Below are 22,401 nucleotides of genomic sequence, written 5' to 3'. Positions count from 1 at the left end.
AAGGAGTTGGAATCTTAGTTTCTCAGTAATTTCTTAGTTTATCAACGAGGAATTTGTGAAAAAAAATAAATGAATTATGTCAGAACCTGTGCATCTACTGAGAACGAGAAACACTTCATACTCAAAGAACTGAGACGCCTCAAGATTAGCGAAAATAATATTTAAAAAACCTTGTTGTTCTACATACTATTGCATTGGATTGTTTATGTTAAAAAAATATTTAAACGTAAAACATATATTTATATAAATATAATTATGATTGACATGGAGACATTTGATAAAAATATATGTATCGGCACTAAAATTTAATAAATCTATGTAACAATGTCAGTAATCCGGTGATAGTGTACGTAGTGAAGTAATACGATCCAATAGCTGCCACAGTCTTTGATTAGGATTGATATAATATCTGGTTGTCAACATCCGCAGACAGTTTACACAAAACCACTGCATTTTTTCTACCTCTTCTGGATCACACAAATCTACTCGGTCTATTCAACAAAAAAAGATAATTTTAAACAATATATCACGTACAATATTCAGGTTGTATCTGCAATTTCAATTATAAGTGACCCTATATTGTCGGTTGGCATTTTTATTTAAGTCAGCAAGGTTTATGTAAAGATTTATAACTAATTGATCTTTTGGAACTTTTCATTTCATTAAAAAAATCATAAGAATATATCTTTTTGGGAGCCATTTTTATTACAAAAACAACAAATATTTTGATTGGTTTCAATTTTTCAAAAATATACTGTATGAAAGAAGATACCATCCTTATTGGACATGCTGAATTGCGTTATAGATTTTACAATGTGCTCTTGTGTTTCAAACTAGAATAGCATGTACAAGTTTGGATTTACATTCAACATAGTATATCGTATTATAGTGTTATACATTACAACCAGTAATCACACCGTTATATATCTGGTATATTTCCGTAGTTCTTTTAATAATTAGCAATATAATTATTACTATACCTGTTGATAGCACTGCAATAGCACGTAGTAACGTTGATTCTTCCTTTGAAATTGAAAGTTCTTGAGATTTTGAAATGAATTTATAAACATCTTGAAGTTTCGACTTTGAATATAAATGTTGAACAGGCCATTTAGAGATGTTGTGTATTCCTTTGTGCTCTCGATTAAACATTGGATTATATATTTCTCCTAAAAGGAAAAAGTCCGAATGACTGCCTGTAGAAAAGAAGAAAAGAATTTCATCTATGTATTGAACATATATTGAAGTATAAATACATAGCGAGTACATTTTCTAAAATAATAACAGGCATGATGCCACCAGGTCAACGTTTACAAACATATTCAAGATATGTGTCAAGCAAACAGATGTCAAACTTTGAGGTGCAACTGAATAATTGGTTATGCAGCTATCCTCCAAGAACGTTTTAACTTTCGAAATTATTTTGTGAAAAAGCAATATAAAAATGCTACATGATAGAGCTTTAAAAGAGTTTTGATAGGTTATGATAGGATGTGACATACCTTTCAAAAGCTCTGATTGGTCATTTATTTGAAGCTGGGGAAATCCTGAAATACACCTCATGAATTCTACCATCAAAGTTACAGAAGATTCAAACGTATCCACAATACTGTAACCAACCCTGTCTTTGTATAAAGCAGGACTTGAAACTTCGTTGTTATGATTCACATCCAATCGGTCATACTAAAAAGACATACTAAACATTAATTTGTTATTGTTGGTAAAAGACTGCACATTTCTTCAACACACGTTTCACAAACGTAAGGTAAATCCAGAAAAGCGCTTCGAACGCATTAGATTATTTAACGTGTTTTTCTCATTTTTTACAGCACTGGGTCGATACCTCTGCTGGCGGACTATCAGTCCCCGAAGGTATCATCAGCTCAGTAGTCAGTACTTCGGTATTGACATGATTTATAACTTTTCAAAAATTGTCCGTTCATAAATTTTGAAATTACATAGAAACTAAGGTTTCAACTCTCTCAGGCAAAGTTGACCTTAGATGAATTTGCCTATTTCATATAGCTCTTCAACTGTTTCGGTCCTTATACATCCCTCTGGTTTCAAATATTCGGCTTTGAGCGTTCATGATGAAGGTAAATCCAGAAAAGCGCTTCGGACGAATGAAATTATTTAATGTTCTCATTTTTTTTACTTGTGTATCATCACTGCATCGATAAAAAGTTGTAGACTATAAGCTCTATGGCTTATTTTCTCTTTATGATTTGCAACAGGTACACACATAACAGTAATTGGGTGCTAACCAAATGCATGCAGGATTCGATTATCCTGCCGATGCACCGGTCTCTCTCCTTTTGGAGCTCTTGCGATCCTCTCAGTTTTTGTTTACTATCTAGATATGTTTCTTCCTATTCAATTAACGAGATTTGAACATCGGTAACTACTGTTGTTTTAATTTATAAGACATACAATGAACTATGAATGGCCTGACAACTAGGTCACGACAATGTGCAAGTATTTAGGCTGATGATGTCCTAATTTGGAGAGATTAAAATTATCAGAGCTTATAATGCGACTTTTAAGTTTTATTTTCCTTTGGTACGAAGAGAAGCTGTATTCGTCTCGAATCTGAGGGTTGGTGTAAAATTTAAAAACACACATCTGAACAGAAATAAAGTTACTTGAACATCACATAAGGTTGAACATATTTATTTTAAAAGATGAGCATGTTAACACAAATTCACCCATTATACAGCAGAAGTAACATGCTCACTTTGTTGCAGTGATAATGCGGACGTAATACATTTCCTGTCCAATATTAAGTACAACAAGAGAAAAGTATTCACAGAAATAAGAGAAGTCATTACCAATGAGATTACTGGTGAAAAATGGAAAAACTTTTTTAAAGACAAGACAGCAATTTCACGGCTAATAATAGACTGTACAAAATTTAAAGAAGTTTTCAACAACTCTAGCAAATTAGTGGACAGTATTGAGAACAAAACCAGAAAACTGATTTTTCCAGCTACATATGGACAGATTGAAAACTCTGGAAAAAAGTCAATGTATAAATATAAATAGACAGACATATATCTAAAGGACTTTATAGTAGTGAACATAATTCTTGTCAACAGAAGGACAGAATACAGTGTTTTAATTTAATAAAGGGCATATAACCGAACAGCGAGTCTGAAATATAATGTGTATATCTGTACAAACAAAAACAAAAAAGAACCTAAAATTCAGTAAATCTAATAAATATTTTTTAATCTCATTTAAAACTTATTATTGATGCCAAATTATTTTATGATTAAAGCAACAATTAAATAATGTGAACCTTTACTTTTACTCGACAAAAAAATTTCACATTTAACACCAGAAACCACTTTTTATAATTTTACTCCATCAAGAGTATATAGGATAAACCCAGCTTATTTCTATTTTATTTTTTTTATTTTTGTTATGATGAACTCGCTAATTTCAATTTGTTATAGCGGATATAAACTTCATATTTTATCATATCTTACCTTAGTTTATCTGTTAACAAAATTTTGTTTGCTTTTAATAAGATTTTAAACAATATTAATTAAGAAATAATTCATGGCAGCCGTAGATGATTTGTTTTCATTTAGCCATCTAATTTGATTATTTTATCCCGAGCGATAGCATATCAATGATGTATGTAGTATGTACTTACACATTTGTGTGAATGCTTGTCCTGCACAGCTATGAGACTATCGATAAAGTTCAATGCTTCATTATTGTCAATAGGAATTGTTTCTCTGAGATCTGGTTCTGTTTTAATATCATGATGTTTCACTTCATTGATATACTGAGTTCGTCTAGCATGAGTATATCTGCCTTGTTTTATAGCTATAAATAGAATAAAACATTATGAGTTCGTCTATCATGTGTATAGCTGCCTTGTTGTATAACTATAAACAGTATAACACTGCGTACCCTCTGTTGAATTTCTGGCTAATTTATTTCATACTGAAATGTTTTCAAATGTCAATTGCACATAGTCCTTACACATACGTTTATTATCCATTTAGACACATTATAGTGTTAATTCAACTTTCCTATTGGTTATACCTCCTCTGATATTTATTCATACTACATTGTTTCTAGTATGACCTGGTCTTTGTTCATACTGTCTCGTTTGGCTAGATCTGTTTTTTCACTTTTTTTATTTCTGTTCAGTACTTTCTAAGGGATTTTCTAAATATATGTACGTGTTTTCTGGGTTTTTTTCTCTCTACTTTTTGTATGCAAAGGGATCTATCTGCATGCTGATATTTCTTCTTGTATTTTGTATTCTACTTGTATTTTAATTTACTTGCTCGTATTTCTTCTATAATTGACAAATAAGATGTTAAACAAAGACATACCACGTTTAGACATGCCAATCGTCAAACATTTTTGATACCGACAATATGCACAAAGTCTTAATTTCCCAGCAGTTAGAACACACTTTTTATCATTGATACATCGATATTCAAAATCTTCGTCTTTCTGTTCTCGTACAATACTACGACGAAAAAATCCCTGAAATTGTAAACAAAAAAATATTTATTAGTGTCATAATTGAGACTATGCAAAGCGAATGAATCAAAACAAATATAATCAAACTATTCTACTGGAAATTAATTATGCACTTTATATATAGAGGGTAGGTATTAATATATATGTTGTCCCAACGTTCTGGTGATTATACAGCCATTATATGAATAAAATCTGATCACAATCATACCTTACAAGCTTCACAAGTATTGGCGCCATAATGAAACCCTGATGCTTTGTCACCACATATTCTGCAAGGTGGAAGAAAGGAAGTCATCTGACCTCTTGAATTTGCACTGTTTTTCCTAGAATTCACATCAAGAGTTATATCCTCGGTTTTGACTGGATGATAGGTCGTATCTAGTGAGAAGTCTGTTTCCATCGAGTAATTCTGTGGTAAATTTGAAAGTGATGTTTGATGATGCAATAGTTCTTGACCCAGGGGGAGGTAATTCATTGTGATCTGTTTCTACAATATAAAGAAGGTGTCATGTACTTCGAAATAAATAATGCTCGTTTGATTCAAAATTAATTATATCATATGCCTTCGCACAAATAAAGACTACATGTTTTTCTTCTGTCGCTTCTTGCCATATGAACATAAATGTTACTTCAGACGTCACAGGTAAGATAGTAGTGAAATTGGTGGGATTCGCATGATCTCAGAATGAATAATAGTATTTCACGGGGATAAATCGTGCAACTTTTATTTAAAAACAATGAACAAAGCATGACATAGGTATAAAGCAAATATCTAGAATGCACTATGAAAAGATCGAAGATCAAAACTATCTATATATCTAAGAGATATTTATAACAAAATATAAAAAGAAGATATATATATATGTGTTATGTGTATGAAAAAAGAGAGACATGAAGGTTGTTTTCTGTATCTTAATAAAAAAAAATAAACAGGTCAAGATATGGACGATGTACATAAAAACATTATTATGATAGTTACGTGCATGAAACAATAGATACGATGGAAATGTACATTCTAGAGAAAAAGATACAAGGAAGGTACACCAAATAGGATAAAATGACTGAAAGTTTCATAAACAGCAGTAATGAACGGACATTTAGATATCAAATACAGACTCCAATAGCAAAACCCCTCAATTCAAAGGCAACAAAACAAAAACACATCACACATACAATTGATCTTATACTTAAAACGAATAAATAGATGATACTACAGCTTATACAACGAATACGAACTCTTTGAGATTTTGTGTCGTTTAATTGCTGTCTCGTAGATTGATTGATTGGTGTTTAACGCCACTTTCAACACTCTTGTGCTATTTCGTGGCGGTCAGTTATTACTGGTGGAGGAATCCGGAGTTCCCGGAGAGAACCACCGACCTTCGGTAGGAAAACTGACAATCCTAGTCAATTAAGATTGGAGTCGAGTGCACCTGCCCCGTGCGAGATTCGAACTCACAACCTCAGTGTTGACTGGCTAGTGATACAGTAGTTCGACTACTTAGACCACTCGGCCACCGAGGCCCCGCTGTCTCATAGAGGTATACCTTCAAGTTTCATTCATTCAACCAAAAAAGGTGCTACTGAATCAGTAATATATTTGACTTTGCTTTCGACCTATATTAGAATAAGAACATGTGGCATGATTGCCAATGAGACAACTCTCTACTAGAGACCAAATGACATAGAAGTTGACAACTATGGGTAACCGTACGACCTTCAAAAAATGAGCAAAACTCATTCTGCATACATAAGTAAGCTATATTAGGCCCCAAAATGACAAATGTAAAACAATTCAAACGAGAAAACTAACAGTCTGATTTGTTTACAAAGCAATAAACGAAAAATAAATATGATATACAGCAACAAACTACAACCACTGAATTACAGGCCCCTGACTTAGGACAGGCACATACAGAATGTGGCGGGGTTAATCATGTTTGCGGCGCTCCTACCCTCCCCTATCCTTGGACAGTTGTGTGACCACTTGTGGTAAATTAATCAAAGTCCACGCGTGCAATGAGTTGCATAGTGAAACATTCATCTAAATATTTGATTTAACCATTAGAATATGTGTTGTCTGTTCTCTGGTCGGGTTGTTGTCTCTTTGACACATTCCTCATTTCCATTCTCAATTTTTCGCAAAGGAAACAATGAGCATATATATATACATGTATAACTGAACAACTATTTTTTTCTTAAATTTCTTTAATTTCTGAATGCCAATTCAGTGTTTCAAAAAGAGAAGCTATACACTCAGATCAATTGTATATATTTATAAATATAAAACGACACGTGTATGCATTAAATACGATATGTATTAAAATACAAAAGCCGATGATCCATTTCTATATTTAAAAGTTCGAGTTTGATTTTAGTTCATATCGTCTTTGTTCAATGAGCATATATATACATGTATAACTGAACAACTATTTTTTTCTTAAATTTCTTTAATTTCTGAATGCCAATTCAGTGTTTCAAAAAGAGAAGCTATACACTCAGATCAATTGTATATTTTTATAAATATAAAACGACACGTGTATGCATGAAATACGATATGTATTAAAATACAAAAGCCGATGATCCATTTCTATATTTAAAAGTTCGAGTTTGATTTTAGTTCATATCGTCTTTGTTCTTGTTTTTTTTTTTTAAATACGATATTGCACTTTTATATAAGCGGCTTTGTTCCTTACAAGTTCAAAACGGTTATTGTGTTTCCCTTCAAGTCATGTGATAACACAAATTAAAAAAGAAATGTTGACCTTGAATATGTTTTCTATACTTGAATGGCTAATTTTTACTATAAAGCAAGTGTACGTGGACTCGAAAGTTAATTAGTTTGCGATCAATAATCACTAAAAGAAATATCAATTGTCGATAACATAATAACGTGCAAAGAGGACTTGGTTAAGTATATATGCATGCATTTGTTCAATAATTTCCACAACATTATAATAACAAGAAACTCGTTTCATATGACTTCAAGTACGTTTTAACATCAGTCGTGTTCCACATACATTAGTACCCTTTTAAGGTGCCCATGATGTATGTGTGGTTCATTGTATTTTTCTGCATGTCGATATCATAATAATTCTCTTTTTCGGTGATCGGTCAAATATATATGCTCCTATTCAACAACTCGAAAAGAGGTAGGGGTCATTTTCCCTAAATTTGGTTTTCAGTCACAGATCAAACCCCGAAATTGTTTAAATCATACTGGATTTTGAATATCGATGAATTTAAATAATTCACCATGTTCACATTAAAGATTTAACAACAAAGTTACACATATCCATATAATAAAATGTTATCCAGTGTAATACATTGTTTTGTAAATATTAGACACGGAGGGCATCCTTGACTAACATGAACTAATATTATTTGACACAAAAAGAAGGACTTTCTTCCAAAATATTGATTAATTGATGTTTGCGTTACGCCGCCTCATCGCAAAAGGCTATGTCGTGGTGAGATTGTCTTCACACGGAATCTTTATTTTTAGTGAACATGGTGAAGATTTCGCTTCTTATTTATTTTTGCGATGATTATTCAAAACTTGGCAAACTTGAAGTTTTGAGCCGTCTTAAGCATCTGTAATTTAATTACATGTTCATTCATACGCCACAATCAAAGAACAACCATAAAGCTGTAGAGGGGCTGAATTTTAAGTAAAGATTTTAGACAACTTTGTCCTAGTGTGAAATAATTTCAGCGGATTATTAGTATAGTTTCCTTTAATGAACTTGATTGCAGCTGTAATCAATTAAAGTTTAGTTTTAGGGTCGATGATGTTAATGGATAATTTGTTTTGGGGTAGAATTCAAAAGTGCTTACATTTCTCCGTTTCTCCGAACTGAGTATGGACATAAATAGTTGTACTTATATAGTTTGCGACAGTTTAAACTGTTTGTTGTATTGGGATAAATAAACATAAGAAACATGTATTGGATATCGGTGACCGTCTTTTCAGTCTATATTTAAATGGGTTTGATGATTATCTTCAAGTGTATTTAAAGTCGTCAAGGAAGAACATTTTAATCTGTTATTGACCGAACAATAAAAAGCAAAATAAATGTAAAAAATTCGTAAGGGTTCCGCGGAACCCAGTGTCTCGCCTACTTTTGCTGTTAGTCGCAGGCTAAATAAAAAAGGGGAAAACATTATTAAAAATTTTTCCTCTAGATACTATCTTTTGATTGTAAGAAGTTCTGTTCAAGTTTGGTAAAAATCCAAGAACGTTTATGAATCAAATAAATGTTTTAAAAACTTTAATTGCAGACTGTACGCAATGTTAACTGGAATAAAACTAATGTTAACTGGAATAAAACTAAGTCCATCTATAAGTAATATACGGAAAAACAGGAAATAAATTTTTACAAAATTTCCTTCTAGATACTAGCTTTTGTTCATAAAGAAGCTTCTGTCCAAGTGTGGTACAAATCCAGGATAGTTTAAGAAAGTTATTAAAATTTTGAAAGCTTTAACCACAGAGTGAATGTAATGTTAACTGGCAGAAAAACTAAGTCCATATATGAGTAAAATACGGATAAACAGGATTTTTTTTTTACAAAATTTTCTTCTGGATACTATCTTATGATCATAAACAAGCTTCTGTCCAAGTTTGGTTGAAATGCAGGAGAGTTTAAGAAAGTTATTAAAATTTCAAAAACTTTAACCACAGGGTGAATATTTGTGGACGCCGCCGACGACGACGACGACGACGACGGAATGTAGGATCGCTATGTCTCGCTTTTGCGACAAAAGTCGCAGGCTCGACAATGAACAAACGAAAATACGTATTATATAACATCAAACAGTATTTTGTTAATTATAGAAAATATTTCCAAATTTTACAATAAATTTAGCTACCACCAATAACTGCAATAAAATTATACAATAACTGTCATTTGATGAGGTAAATATGTGGTTTTATCACATATTTGTTACGAATACATCGGGTTTTGCATATGTAATAAACGCTGATTTGCCCAAGTCATATTGCTGCCCGGGTCAAATAACCGGGGCCAATATGGGATTCCAATGCAATTGACCTTTGAAAAACTGATATTCACTAAGGCGAACGGCCGAAGTGAATATCGACCGAAATGAATATCATTGTTTTAAAAATCAAATCAACAACATATTTACCAAATCAAAACACAAGGGTGGATATACTGGTTTTTTCAAATCCAATTCATCAAGAGAAATCTAGTTAAAAAAAGCAATATAGAAGAAGGTGCAATTTAGCGTTTAACTATAAATATATATATATATATATAGCATATAGATGTACTAAAAAAAATGATGATACAACCGTGCACACTATAAAAATGATTTCCAATGATACAACTAGCCACCAAAGTTAAAATGAAGTGGATGTGAGCAATAATAGGCAACCGTACGGCCTTCAACAATGAGAAAAATCCTTACCGTATAATCGGCTATAAAAGGCCGTGACATTACAAATATGAAACAATTTAATTGCGAAAACTAACGGCCTAATTTATAACAAAGTAATTTACGAAAAACAAATATGACCGACAAGAACCAACGACAACCACTGAACTACAGACTACTGACTTGGGACAGGCACATAAAAATGTGTTGAGGTTAAATATGTTTGAAGGTGCCAACCTTCCCCTAACCCTGGACAGTAGTGTAGCAGTACAATATAAGATCAAACTATAAAACCAATTGAAAGGGTATAACTCATCAGATGGATATCAAGCAGAAAAACATCCAACAATAAAACAGACTGGACGTGGCAGGGTATTTATACGTCCCTCAAAACAAAATAGACACAAAGTACAGATCTGAGAGTAATCGCAGTTATTGACAGCTAGTTCGAAGCCAATAACAGCTAATAAAAAACCATGTATCTAAGACTAAAATATCAAGCAGTACACATCCAACATTCAATAGATTTAGTGTGAAGACGCCATTATCAATCAGAAAAAAACATGACCTTGCGCAATGCCAAACTATAGGTATCTACAGATTGTAGAACCGTGAAAGTACATATGTGTATAACAATGATATTTAGTATGTAATTTACTGATAACAAAATCAATATTCATACCAATAAAAACAATATTCGAAGATTTAATTACAGTGTTGAATTAGTAACCTTTCAATATAAGTTTATTTAAAGGATGGATAAGTTTACCCGGATTGTATCAAAATTTCCGGACTCGGTAAACAACATCACCGTTAAAATTAGGATGTGCTATTCCGTTTGAAATAAGTTGTCTACAAGAACGGCAAAACTTCCAAACCAAATCTTTGGAAGAATTTAGTAAAGGTTTTAAGTAATTTGTAGTAACGAAATCCCTGACTTAAAAATTTACCAGTAATACATAGATTACGCTCATTGAATTTATAATAAATAATAATAAATAAATAATAAATAAGCTTTATTTAGAGTCGGCAAGGTATACAAACAGAGACAACATAAGCTCTAATGAGCTTATAACCGACATTAAATGCGTCACAAAACGACACAGGCATAGCGAACGAGTTTGGGATATATAAACACCGTAAGACGGTGCCAAAGGAACACCACCGTCCAAAAAAGGAAAATTAACAATAGGAAAAATAATAGTCCCTTTTGTCGTAATTTTTGTGTAATTTATTCTCGTCTCACAAGCTTGATAAGAAGGGAATCAAAATGGAAATTCTGAGGACAAACAGGGAAAACTTTTTGGAACATTTGGTGTTGATGGAAGATCTTTAATTGTGTTCCGAAAAAGTAAAAACCGGGGTCGACACCATGTATGTAGTTGAACTTTTATAACTGCTAAACATTTAAGTATATTTCACAGTCTTTATTGCTACCGTATAGGTGCGTGTACATGTAGTTTAGGCAATATGGCGGAATCTTCAGTGTTACCGTATTAGTACGTTAACATGTAAGTGAGGCAGTATGGAATCTTCAGTCTTATCGTATTGGTACGTGTACATGTAAATGAGGCAGTGAAGAATCTTCAGTGTTATCGTATAGGTACGTATACATGTACGTATGGCAATGGGGTAGAATCTTCAGTGTTACCGTATAGGTACGTATACATGTGACGGAGGCATTGTTGAATCTTCAGTGTTACCGTATAGGTACGTATACATGTGACGGAGGCATTGTTGAATCTTCAGTGTTACCGTATATGTACGTATACTTGTGTTCTGTGTATAGTTTTGTGAGTTGTTGTTAAAATTTTGATTGCCTCTCTGATTTCTTCTTACATTTTTTTAAAAACTGATGCTTCGAGTTTGAACCACTTGCTTTTAATTACGTTCTGGTTTCATGAATCTAGGTACACAGTGATAATATGGTGGCCTTTGTACGAATAACGTTACAGCTAACAGTTTTGAGACAGACAGTGGTCGAGAAATTATAAAATGAATTTATTTATTAACGATGGACAAGCATTGTATTACTACTGTAATTAACATTTAGATCTTAAATCAAATCAAATCAAATCAAAGTTTTATTTATTGTCGATACATTGCAAACAAAGTATATGTAGCTAATAGTCCGAATTTACGAAGATTTTTCGAACAAAGTCTATGTTTTAAAACTACATGGTACACATATTCTTCAGCTTATAACGTGGTTATATTTAATCTTTTTTAACAGGAATTACCGGGTATATACAGTCCAGTAGATAGGTCAAGTTTAACAACCTTTAAATACATATATCCATTTCATTTATCAAGAATTTCAAAAGAAATAATCATTTGCTTGAAGTCAACCTAATTTTTGGACAAAGGGTGAAAACAATAACTAGAACTACAGTATGTAATCATAAGTGAGTCCAAACAAACCTATAACCATAAACAGGATAAATGTTATTGTCCGAAATTTGGTTTGACTTTAACTGACCTGTATTATAAACTCATGAAGTAATATTCCATAAACACATTAATGTGTTGCTTAGAGCCAAATGGTGGACTGGTGAATAGAAATATGGTCACCTAGATTTCCACTGTCAATCAATAAGTCCCATGTCGAGTGTGTCAGTTTAGTTTTGCGGGATGCATGAATACTTAGACACGTTCGGTTGGGTAGTGCCTCGCAATCTTCAGGCGTCCGCATGTGGCCTGTTTGAAGGCTTACTATTTGCCCTATAAACAATTGCATCCGGGAAGACATGTTTATCTTTTAAAAAAATGTTATTAAAAACTTATATTTAAAAATCAGACAAACAAATAACATTCAATTGTTTTTAAGAAACTAAAACTTAACTCAATAATATTAACTTTACCGAATCAACAATTCAAAAACTACATAAGGAAAATCATTTTTAAAATTCATTTAATTTTAAAAAAGAGAGATAGTCAGTGCCAATAAACTAGTAACCACAAAAGTTAGCAAAAAAGGGATATTATACTGCATGAACCTCCAACAGTGAAACCATATGGAAATTTCCATACAATATCAGGAGGTCTTTTGGTCGCTTTTCGTTTTTTGCCATGGCATTGTCAGTTTGATTCCGACTTATGAGTTTTAATATCCAATTAGTATCCTTTGCCTTTTGATTAACAAAAAGACGGAACATGACTTATTCTGACTTTTCAGATGATATTAAGATCAAAACTGGCGACATAGCATTTTGTGCTGATGCGACGTAAAGCCATCACCAATCAATCAATGAATCAATCAAAACTGGCCTCGTGAGACTAAAATTCATTTACTAGTGGATATTTCAGTTGCATTCTGAATTTTCCGCCTTCTTCTCTGTCATCAACTGCATAACCTAATTATTTGACACAATAATTAATTTGTTCTCGTCCTGAATATGCCTTAAATTTAAAACTCGACGATCAACAAAATACATTCAATCAAACAGACAGAATAGCAAGTACATAATTAACCAAAATCAAAAAGTCGATTTAGTGTACCTGTGTATCGTTTTTCATCTACAAATAAATATTCGTAATGTTTTGGATGTTCTTCGATATATATTTTTTTTTAATATAATTATAACGAGATGTGGTTTGATTGCCAATGAGACAACTATCCACCAGAGTTCAAATGAAGTGGATGTAAGCCGTTATAGTTCACCGTACGGACTTCAACAATGAGGAAAACCCATACCATATAGTCGGCTTTAAAAGACCCCGACCTGAAAAATATGAATCAATTCAAACGAGAAAACTAACGGCCTAATTCATAGCAAAATCAATTTACGAAAAACAAATATGACAGACATGAACCGACGACAACCACTCGACAAAGGATATAGGGAAAATGTTGTACAGTTTTAAAATTATTATAAACCTATCTTAAAGAGTACAATTCTTTGACTTATGAGTTTGTACATCCCTTCGGTATGATCCGCCTCTTTTTTTTATAATACTCTCTTATATAAAAATAAGGAGATGTGGTATGATTCCCAATGAGACAACTATCCGACAAAGTTCAAATGAAGTGGATGTTAGCAATTATAGGCAACCGTACGGCCTTCAACAATGAGAAAAACCCGGTGTCGACTTGTTTTTATGTTTTCAGTGAATCAAATACAAGGGAAAAGTGTTCATATGTCTATAAATATATGAAACAAAATAAAGATGTTAAATAAAAATACCTGCATTCATCTGTATCCATAAAAATCCGATAGTCTATATAAAACTACAAATTACTATTTAATATTATTTATAAAAGAAAGATTTTACTTACTATATTATACCATTACCTTCCTGTACTAGAAATAAATTAAATATTCTTTAAAATAGATTTAAACTTTTGTGTTTATGGGAACACGCGAGACTATTTAAAACCTTTGTTAAACGATGAACAGTTTAGATTACATCTTGTACTAGTTACTGACATAAAGGATCTTACCTGCGATACGAGTCCTCGATTAGGATCCTCCCTCCGCCTGAATCCCGATTCCCTCACCCTGGATCCCCGTTCCCTCACTCCGGAATATTCCGGACACTACGGAATATTCCGGAGTCGACGTGGATCCCGGTTCCCTCACTCCGGAATATTCCGGACCACTCCGGAATATTCCGGAGTCGACCTGAATCCCGGTTCCCTCACTCCGGAATATTCCGGAGACACCTTGGATCCGGACTCCGACCACTCCGGAATATTCCGGAGTCACTTACCATGTCCATAATTAAAATTTCCGTCCTCTCCGGAATATTCCGGAGTACCTGTTTATGACCCTTTTATGTTACATAAGAACGTTGAAATCAAAATGAAGGACGAAATTCCTTAAAATCACTGAATGAAGTCACAAATTTCTAGATATTAAATATGCATCCAATACCCAGGATTAATGACAGGAGGTTTGTTCGTGCATGACTTATATATGAAGTAGCTACATGAAATGAGAAGAATTTGAAGGAACAATTCAAGTCAAAAATTGTTAAAAAAAGAAATAAGAAAAAGAAAATAAAGAAGAGATAGATGACTATTCGACTTGCCGTGCATTTAATATACTGTTTAGTTTGGAATGCAAATTCGAGTGCTCTTTCTGGAATTGGTATACTTCAAATGCCTTTAACATGTTGCTGCTTTTTATAGGAAGCCCTTCTTTCGCTTTATATTTCACTTTCAATAAAATATTTTCTGTTTTCATGAAAATATAGGGTACTTTAGAAATGAAACTTGAAACATCAGCTTGATCTTAAACGACGCTTGGGATCAAAATTTACATTTTGTGGGTGTTGTTTTCCATAATATCTTTTAAAAATGATATATGTACTCACTGTGAAGCATCACCGCCAGATAAAGGTACCCCCAAAGTGGTGGAAAGCAAAAAAATATCTACACACCGTACAGTAAAAAACCATTCGACGTTCAATTTATCCGCTTTATTTACATGAATTTCTCCGTGAAAACAAAAGTTTATTTCGAAATACAGTGTTGTTCGTTATATATGATATAACTTTGTTCTACTAAAACGTAAAATAAATAGTTGAAGGATAAATGTGGTTGTAAGAAGGTTGAACTCGTCACATACTTCTTTGAACAGGCACCACCCTGTCCGATTCTAACGATTTCAGCCTTAAATAGTAGCTACATAATCGAGAATCAGTATAACAAAACTTTGAATGTCAGCAAAAGGTAGAATATAATGAAAATAAGAATAATTTGACCTTACCTGACTTAACAATCGGGGGTACCTATATTCAGTGGTGAAGCTTCACAGTTTCACTTGTTAGCTTTAAATCGCAAAATACTTCTAATACCGGTTTTGCTTTGAAAAATTTAATGGCTGTCTTTCGAATGTAGCAGAAAAGCGAAAGATACCAAAGGGACATGCAAACTCATAAGTCGAAAATAAACTAACAACACCATAGATAAGACAGAAAAAGACCGACAGACAAAAATAGTACACAAAACACATCATGGAAAACTAAAGACTGAGATACACGAAACACACCAAAAAATGGGGGGCCGTATAGGTCCGCTTCGAAAGAGTTAAAAAACATCTAAATTTTACTCTTTGTAGAAGGCCATGCAGCGCCCCTAAGTTGCTTACATTTAAGTCATTTGATTTTTAGAAGAAAGTTGTCTCATTGGCAATCAATCAACATCTTACATATAATATGACAAAGTTTAAACTATTTTTAGACTTGAGGTAAAAAATTTACACCATCTGAAATAAAAAAAGGTATTCACAAAAAATGCTGACATTTACGGAAGCGTATAAGCGCCACACAAACTTTTCTTTTTGATATTTCTTCATATGTTTGCGTTAACACAAACCTTTGCGAGATCACGCAAATTTTTACGTTATAACGCAAACTTTTGCAATATAGCACAAACCTGTACAAGATCACGCAAAACTTTGCGATTTAACACAAGCCTTTGCGAGATAACGCAAACTTTTGCGTTATAAAGTTAACCTTTGCGAGATAATACAACCTATATTTTGCAAACATAGGGAAAAATAAAAAAAGTGTGTGGCGCTGAAACTCTTTCGTAGACAATCCTGAATAAAATGTGTTTCTAACTTTTTAATTGTCCACGTCTTATATTGTTTGAAGAAGAACAAACACGTAGTTGTATAACATATGAAAAACCCGTGACCGAAAGTTTTCAGGAAAGTGCCTCTTATGTTTAAAAGGTAATTCTAAAAAGATCATCCCGAAATAGTAAGATACTTTTTATAGAAAGTAGTTTTTGATTGTGTATGCTTCATTAACATCAGATGGTTATTAATATGTCTTAGTATCTATAGTTACATTGCTTTAATGGGAATCAATTTTTAAAAATATGAACCTTATTTTTGTAAATGTTTATGTTTGCAACTTAAAATATATGTCAAATATTATCTTTGGGAACTTGTATTTTTTGCAAAGATTCAGATTTCAAAGATTTTTAAAGTCTCACCTCGTGTTATACATATAATACACAATTATCATAATACATACATTGTTTAAAACAGAATTTGATAAGTTTAAATACAAATGTAATTCTATAAAGAATTATGAGAGACTGTAGAAATTTGATTCAATTAAAACTATATATTTATCATGTCTATAAAGCATTTCAATTCTATAACATTACTTTCAGTCAAGCATATAAAAAAACTATTTCTTTTACTTAGAATATTAAAACAGATCTTGGCAACCATATCATAACGCTCGGTATTTTTATTATATCAAAATTCCGTCTTTGGAAATTCATAGTTTTACCATAACAACTAGTTGCTATAGCAAAATTGTGAATTGACAAAGATAAAATTTAAATATTATACTTTTAAAAAGATACATAAACTTATCATCATCAGATAAAATAAAAATATCAGCATTACTTCTTTTAGTTTCATAAAAATAAACTTTTACGTCAAATGGCATACAAAGGGCAATCTTATAATTATATAAAACATGTTTCTCATCTTTAATCTAATCTATACATATAAAGCAATATTTCCATTTACAGTTTTGTTTCATAAAGACCTGTTTATGATCGTCAAGGAGCGACACAACACAAAAAGTTAGCAAATACACTTCTGTTTCAACTTCAAATGTTCTTACTCATCCAAACACTTCTCTGTTTCAAAACATCTTTAATCAATTTATAAGTTCGTAATTTTTTTCCCACATTTTGGGACAATATTTTATTGCAAATTTATTTTATACTTAACAAATAAAATATCTTCTAACTGTGTTATAACATTTTAATGCAAAATTTTATCTGAAAATCAGCATATATTCTAAATTTTGTCATAAGTCTTTTACAGTAGTTTTTCATTATTTTGATAGCATATCTTAAAGCCCATTCTTCTTCATATTTTTCTGTGGCATGATTGTAAAGAAAATAAGATTGTGAAGTGACTTTATCATTGACTTGTATTTGTCTTATAATTTCAAAATAATTAACTGATTAATTATGACTTTTTGTTTTTGACTTTTTTTACCTTTCATCTTTGTGACTTTCTATCTGACCTATCACTGTCTGTCCCGCCGCTTTACGTTTGCTCGAGAGCAATTTCCACGTTTGTGCGAGCAATTTTCCACTTTTGCGCGACACAATGCTAAAACGCGTTTGTGCGAAATTGACGTGTTGAAAAGTTGCTACGATAGCGCGTATAATTAGAATTTTAAAACAGTAACTAAAAATTCGTCAATTGAAATTGAAAATGTTTAGTGTGATTGTCAGTTCTTTCAGCAAGGCTGAGCAGAGAAAGTTGATAGCAGTTGCGCAAAATGAGAGCAGGAGGATTTGTTTGGTATTGAATTAATCAGAAGTGTTCATTTTTATCTGTTGCTTCGCATGTTCATTATTTTTTTCCCACGGCTTCGTGTTGCATAATATTCATTTTTAGTCCATTCTTTGTCAAAATTATCATTGTATTCAGTTCTTTCTAGGCCATATTATTCATTTTCAAGATCCTCCTCCTCCTGTCACACACCCCAAAAAAATCGTAATTATGGTTATCCTCTTATATAAACGAATAAAGACTTCTTTGATTATATAAATTGTTTATCAATTTCATAAATTTTCAACAAAAGTTCCATGAAGTTCAAGTTATTCTCTGGATAAAGTCACAAATAAAAACCCAGGTAATATACTTTGTTGATAGTTGATTCGAGCAAAGAATATACCATTTGTTCCCGCAAACGTAATACCTGTCTAAATTCAAATTCGCGCAAACGTAGTAGCCCGTCTGACCGTATATGCGACATAGGTAAAAGTAAAAAATTGTCACAGAAAAAAGTCACAACTGTGTTAGGAAAAAAGAACACATTTGATTAATGTAGGGAAAAAGGAACAAATCTGATACAAAAAAAAAAACGGGGAATTTTTTTTTTTGTAATGTAGTCAAAACGATTTATATGTAAAATTGTAAATTCTATGTCTCTGTAATAAAGCAAAACGTCACAGGACAATTATATGAAATAAACTGACAATTTGTGTCATATATACGTTAATATGTTTGGACAGCGTAACAAAATTTTTCAACATAGAAAATGAGCAGAAAATTGAAAAAAAAATAAATTGCATTAAATTTATCATAAGTTTTAAGAATCTTATGCTTTTTATACTACATATAGTTGTAATTAAAGCCCTTTTGTTTCTCTGTATGAACTAATAAAGTGAGAAAAGAGGGATGTACTATTTCAATGTTTGTGATTGATTGATTGGTTGATTGGTGTTTAATGCCACTTTCAACACTATTGTGCTATTTCGTGGCGTTCAGCTTTTATTGGGGAGGAAGCCAGAGTGCCCGGAGAGAACCTGACAATCCTAGTCAATTAAGATTAATTAAGATTGGAGTCGAGTGCACCTGCCCCGTGCGGGATTCGAACTCACAACATCAGTGTAGGACTACTTAGACCACTCGGCCACCGAGGCCCCTTCCAATGATTGTGTTTATTGCAATTAAATAAATTTTCCAAGCTTATAAACGGTTTATTACTTGAATGCAAACAGCCTTTGATATGCCGACAAAATACAGCTAAAAATATGTTGGCATTAAAGGAACAGTGTCTCGTTAAAATTAAATGAGGAATTTTAAGGGGGGAGGGGAGATTGATAAAAAACGTTTAGCTCTTGTTAACCACTCAGTGGAAGCATATTAAAGATAACTAGAATAAGGAGTTTTAAAAAAAATATTGATTTCAAAATGCAAGGATCTCATTATACAAATCCTTGCATAAAGTAAGAAACTTCGATAGATACTTTGATTTTGTCCATAACAAAATTTGGTAAAACAAAGTAAAAGTATGTATTGGCATTTCTGAAATACGAGTTAAAAAATATATTAATTTCATTGCTTTAGAAGTTCTACCACACCGATCCTCTATGCGTTTTGTGAAAGATCTTCATATCAATTATGAATCGTAAAGCAAGAACATTTCAACATAGATACAATGTTTTTGTGCAGAATAAATTTTGATAAAACAAAGTCTATATTGTAATATATTCATTACTATCGACAACAGGATATTATATCCAAAGAAACGAAATTACTACCATACCGACGCTTTTTGTTTCTTGTGAAACATTTTTCTCATAGTAATTATGATTCATAAAGCAAAATAAAAATTTGATAGATACTTTGTTTTTGTCTAGAATAAAATTTGATAACACAAATAGACTATTGACATTTTATAAAATACGGACCATCAAAATTCATATGTCTAGCTTCCGACACCACTATTCAAAGACACCCAGTTACTGGAACACCAGTTTCATTTTGCGTCTTGTGAAACATTTTCTTCATAGCATATAAATTTGAAAAAGCAAAGTTTTTTTGAGTCATTGAAAAAATCAAAATGAATGTAATCATAGCAAAATACTAGTATTTGAGACAGCTTGTTTAATGGCCAGTGACAAACATTTCAGACATATTCAGAACGATTTTAAATATATGTTTAATCTAACTCATTCTAGTTTGTATTAGATTGGTGTTTCTTTTGCGTCCCTTCTGGGACTAATTACATTTATATATTGGTCATAGGTTCAGTGGCAAATATTGCATGCATGTTTAGGACGAGTAATAGGTAAATGGGGTTACTGTCTGTGTACTCTTCTACAGTCAAACCTTGCCAAAAAGTTAGTAATTTTAAATAATAAATTGTAGTTAATTTCTCTGATCATGGTTTGAGGATAGGGACTAAAACCGCTATTTGTATATTTAAAAATCCAAGAGAAGAGAAACTTTCTAAAAAATCAATAATATTCACTACCTTCTAAAGATAAACGATCAGAGTATATCGTGTTACATTACATGATCATTTACCTGTATATGTTAATAGTACAATATTCGGAAATGTCAAGTCTTCCTGGTGTGGATTGCAAATGTGGATTGAATATTAAAATCCAAACAGTTTTATTCTATTAGTATTGAAACTTTTTTTTCGGAACTATGTTTTTTTTAAGAGAAGGAAAAAAATTAACTCGATAATTTACTTATTTCATAAGAAAAAGTCACATAACTGTTTTTTTTTTTTTTTTTTCATTTTATTTAAACATAAAATATAATTATAAATTGTTTACCATTTAATTGGAAAAAAACTGTCTGTTTCGAAAGGAAAGTGACAAAATATATTTTGCTTCTATTTAAATTAGGGAAACAATGAACATGATATTGATTTTTAAGTAAAATATTATTTTTCTTTATGTTATTAAAAAGAAACGGTTTGAATTAAATCGTAATTTTTTCATCAAGGGTAAAAATCTCCGTAAAAACCAATGACCCCACACAATTTGGGAGGTTGAGGCGGGTACGTCTTAACAGGACATCCTGAGTGCACTCAGAACATAAAAAAGTGCACTCAGGACTCTTTTAAGTCATCGTATATGCTCACAGGACGAATGTATATATTCGTTGCACGCTGCTTATTTTAGTAGTAAATTTTTGTAGATTTTGAAAACGAACTTAAATATATATTTATTATTTTTTTCATAAAATAAAGAGTGCACGTGTCACTGATTACACAACTCCTCAGCGGTAAATTATCGAATCAACAAAATTGAGTGGATTATCCTTATTGCCTATGAATGTCATGTTATTAGAACAGTGTTTTCATTAATTAAAATTGAACTATACGATGTTTTTAAGTTGTTTAGGAATTGTTTTATGTAATTAAATTTACTTTATGCATAGTGAACTTTTACGATTATGGAGAAAAAAATCAGACTCCCATTTAATGTTTTTTACGTTCTGCAGTTCATAAATAAAGGAAATGACAATTGATATTGTTTTATAGTTGTCTGTTTGGGGTCCGTAGAAATACCGCAAAGGATCTCCTTAGTGCACTAAGAACAAAAATTTGCACTAAGGACCTGATGGAATGAAATAATTGTCACAAAGAACATGGCATATAGAAGTAGACTTTGTAAAAATACGTAGTTTCAAATATTATAATCATATCTTTTGTAATAAGAAAGTTATTTAATGTTTTATCGACACGCGCCACACTCAGTTGATTGTCACCTGTGTAATCGATAGAAATTCATGATCGTTCAACCTTGACCCGTTTAGAATCCACTTGTATACTGATTAAACATGTATATGGTATTTCAAATTGTTCTGGGTTTTTTTCGTTTGTTTGTTAATGCCGTATTTATTTTGTATTTTTGTCTGTTATATTGTTTTGCTTCTATGTAATAGTGTATTTTCTACCCTTTTTTTAAATTGTTGTTCCTTTTTATTTCGTTTGCTTCTTTTTTAAGTTCATTTTTTGTTGTTCTCTAGTAAATCTATATGAGATATTTTAAAATAGTAAAAAAATGTATATATTTGTTTACCAACACATAAGGATAATCATTTTCAAAATATAATAGTTTATTACATTATTAAAATATAACAGTTTATTACATTTTAAAAATATAACAGTTTATTACATTTTTAAAATATAACAGTTTATTACATTTTTAAAATATAACAGTTTATAACATAGTTTTTAAGTTAATTTATATTGATATAC

At 31.8% G+C, this 22,401-nt stretch overlaps 1 protein-coding gene across 4 annotated transcripts in view; it reads right to left on the bottom strand.

The window, feature by feature from the left end:
• Positions 1-234: 234 nt before the first annotated feature.
• Positions 235-22,401, bottom strand: part of LOC127704637 (retinoic acid receptor gamma-like) — a 96,773-nt gene continuing 74,606 nt past the window's right edge. For 3 of the 4 annotated variants that reach the window (XM_052208770.1, XM_052208776.1, XM_052208774.1), the window contains exons 2-7: positions 4,715-4,993; positions 4,353-4,509; positions 3,659-3,834; positions 1,503-1,683; positions 981-1,196; positions 235-491 (exon numbers count right to left, since the gene is read on the bottom strand). In XM_052208770.1, coding sequence (XP_052064730.1) covers positions 328-491; positions 981-1,196; positions 1,503-1,683; positions 3,659-3,834; positions 4,353-4,509; positions 4,715-4,993 — 1,173 coding nt within the window. In that variant the 3' untranslated portion in view covers positions 235-327. Of the gene's footprint in view, positions 492-980; positions 1,197-1,502; positions 1,684-3,658; positions 3,835-4,352; positions 4,510-4,714; positions 4,994-14,090; positions 14,135-22,401 lie in introns of those variants that run through there. The other variant, XM_052208772.1, reaches the window with a different exon arrangement.

Source organism: Mytilus californianus, unplaced genomic scaffold (genome assembly GCF_021869535.1).
Source record: "Mytilus californianus isolate M0D057914Y unplaced genomic scaffold, xbMytCali1.0.p SCAF_6, whole genome shotgun sequence".
Lineage (NCBI taxonomy): Eukaryota > Metazoa > Mollusca > Bivalvia > Mytilida > Mytilidae > Mytilus > Mytilus californianus.
The sequence above is the reverse complement of the archived record's forward strand: the minus strand, read 5'-3'. Positions and strand labels throughout refer to the sequence as shown.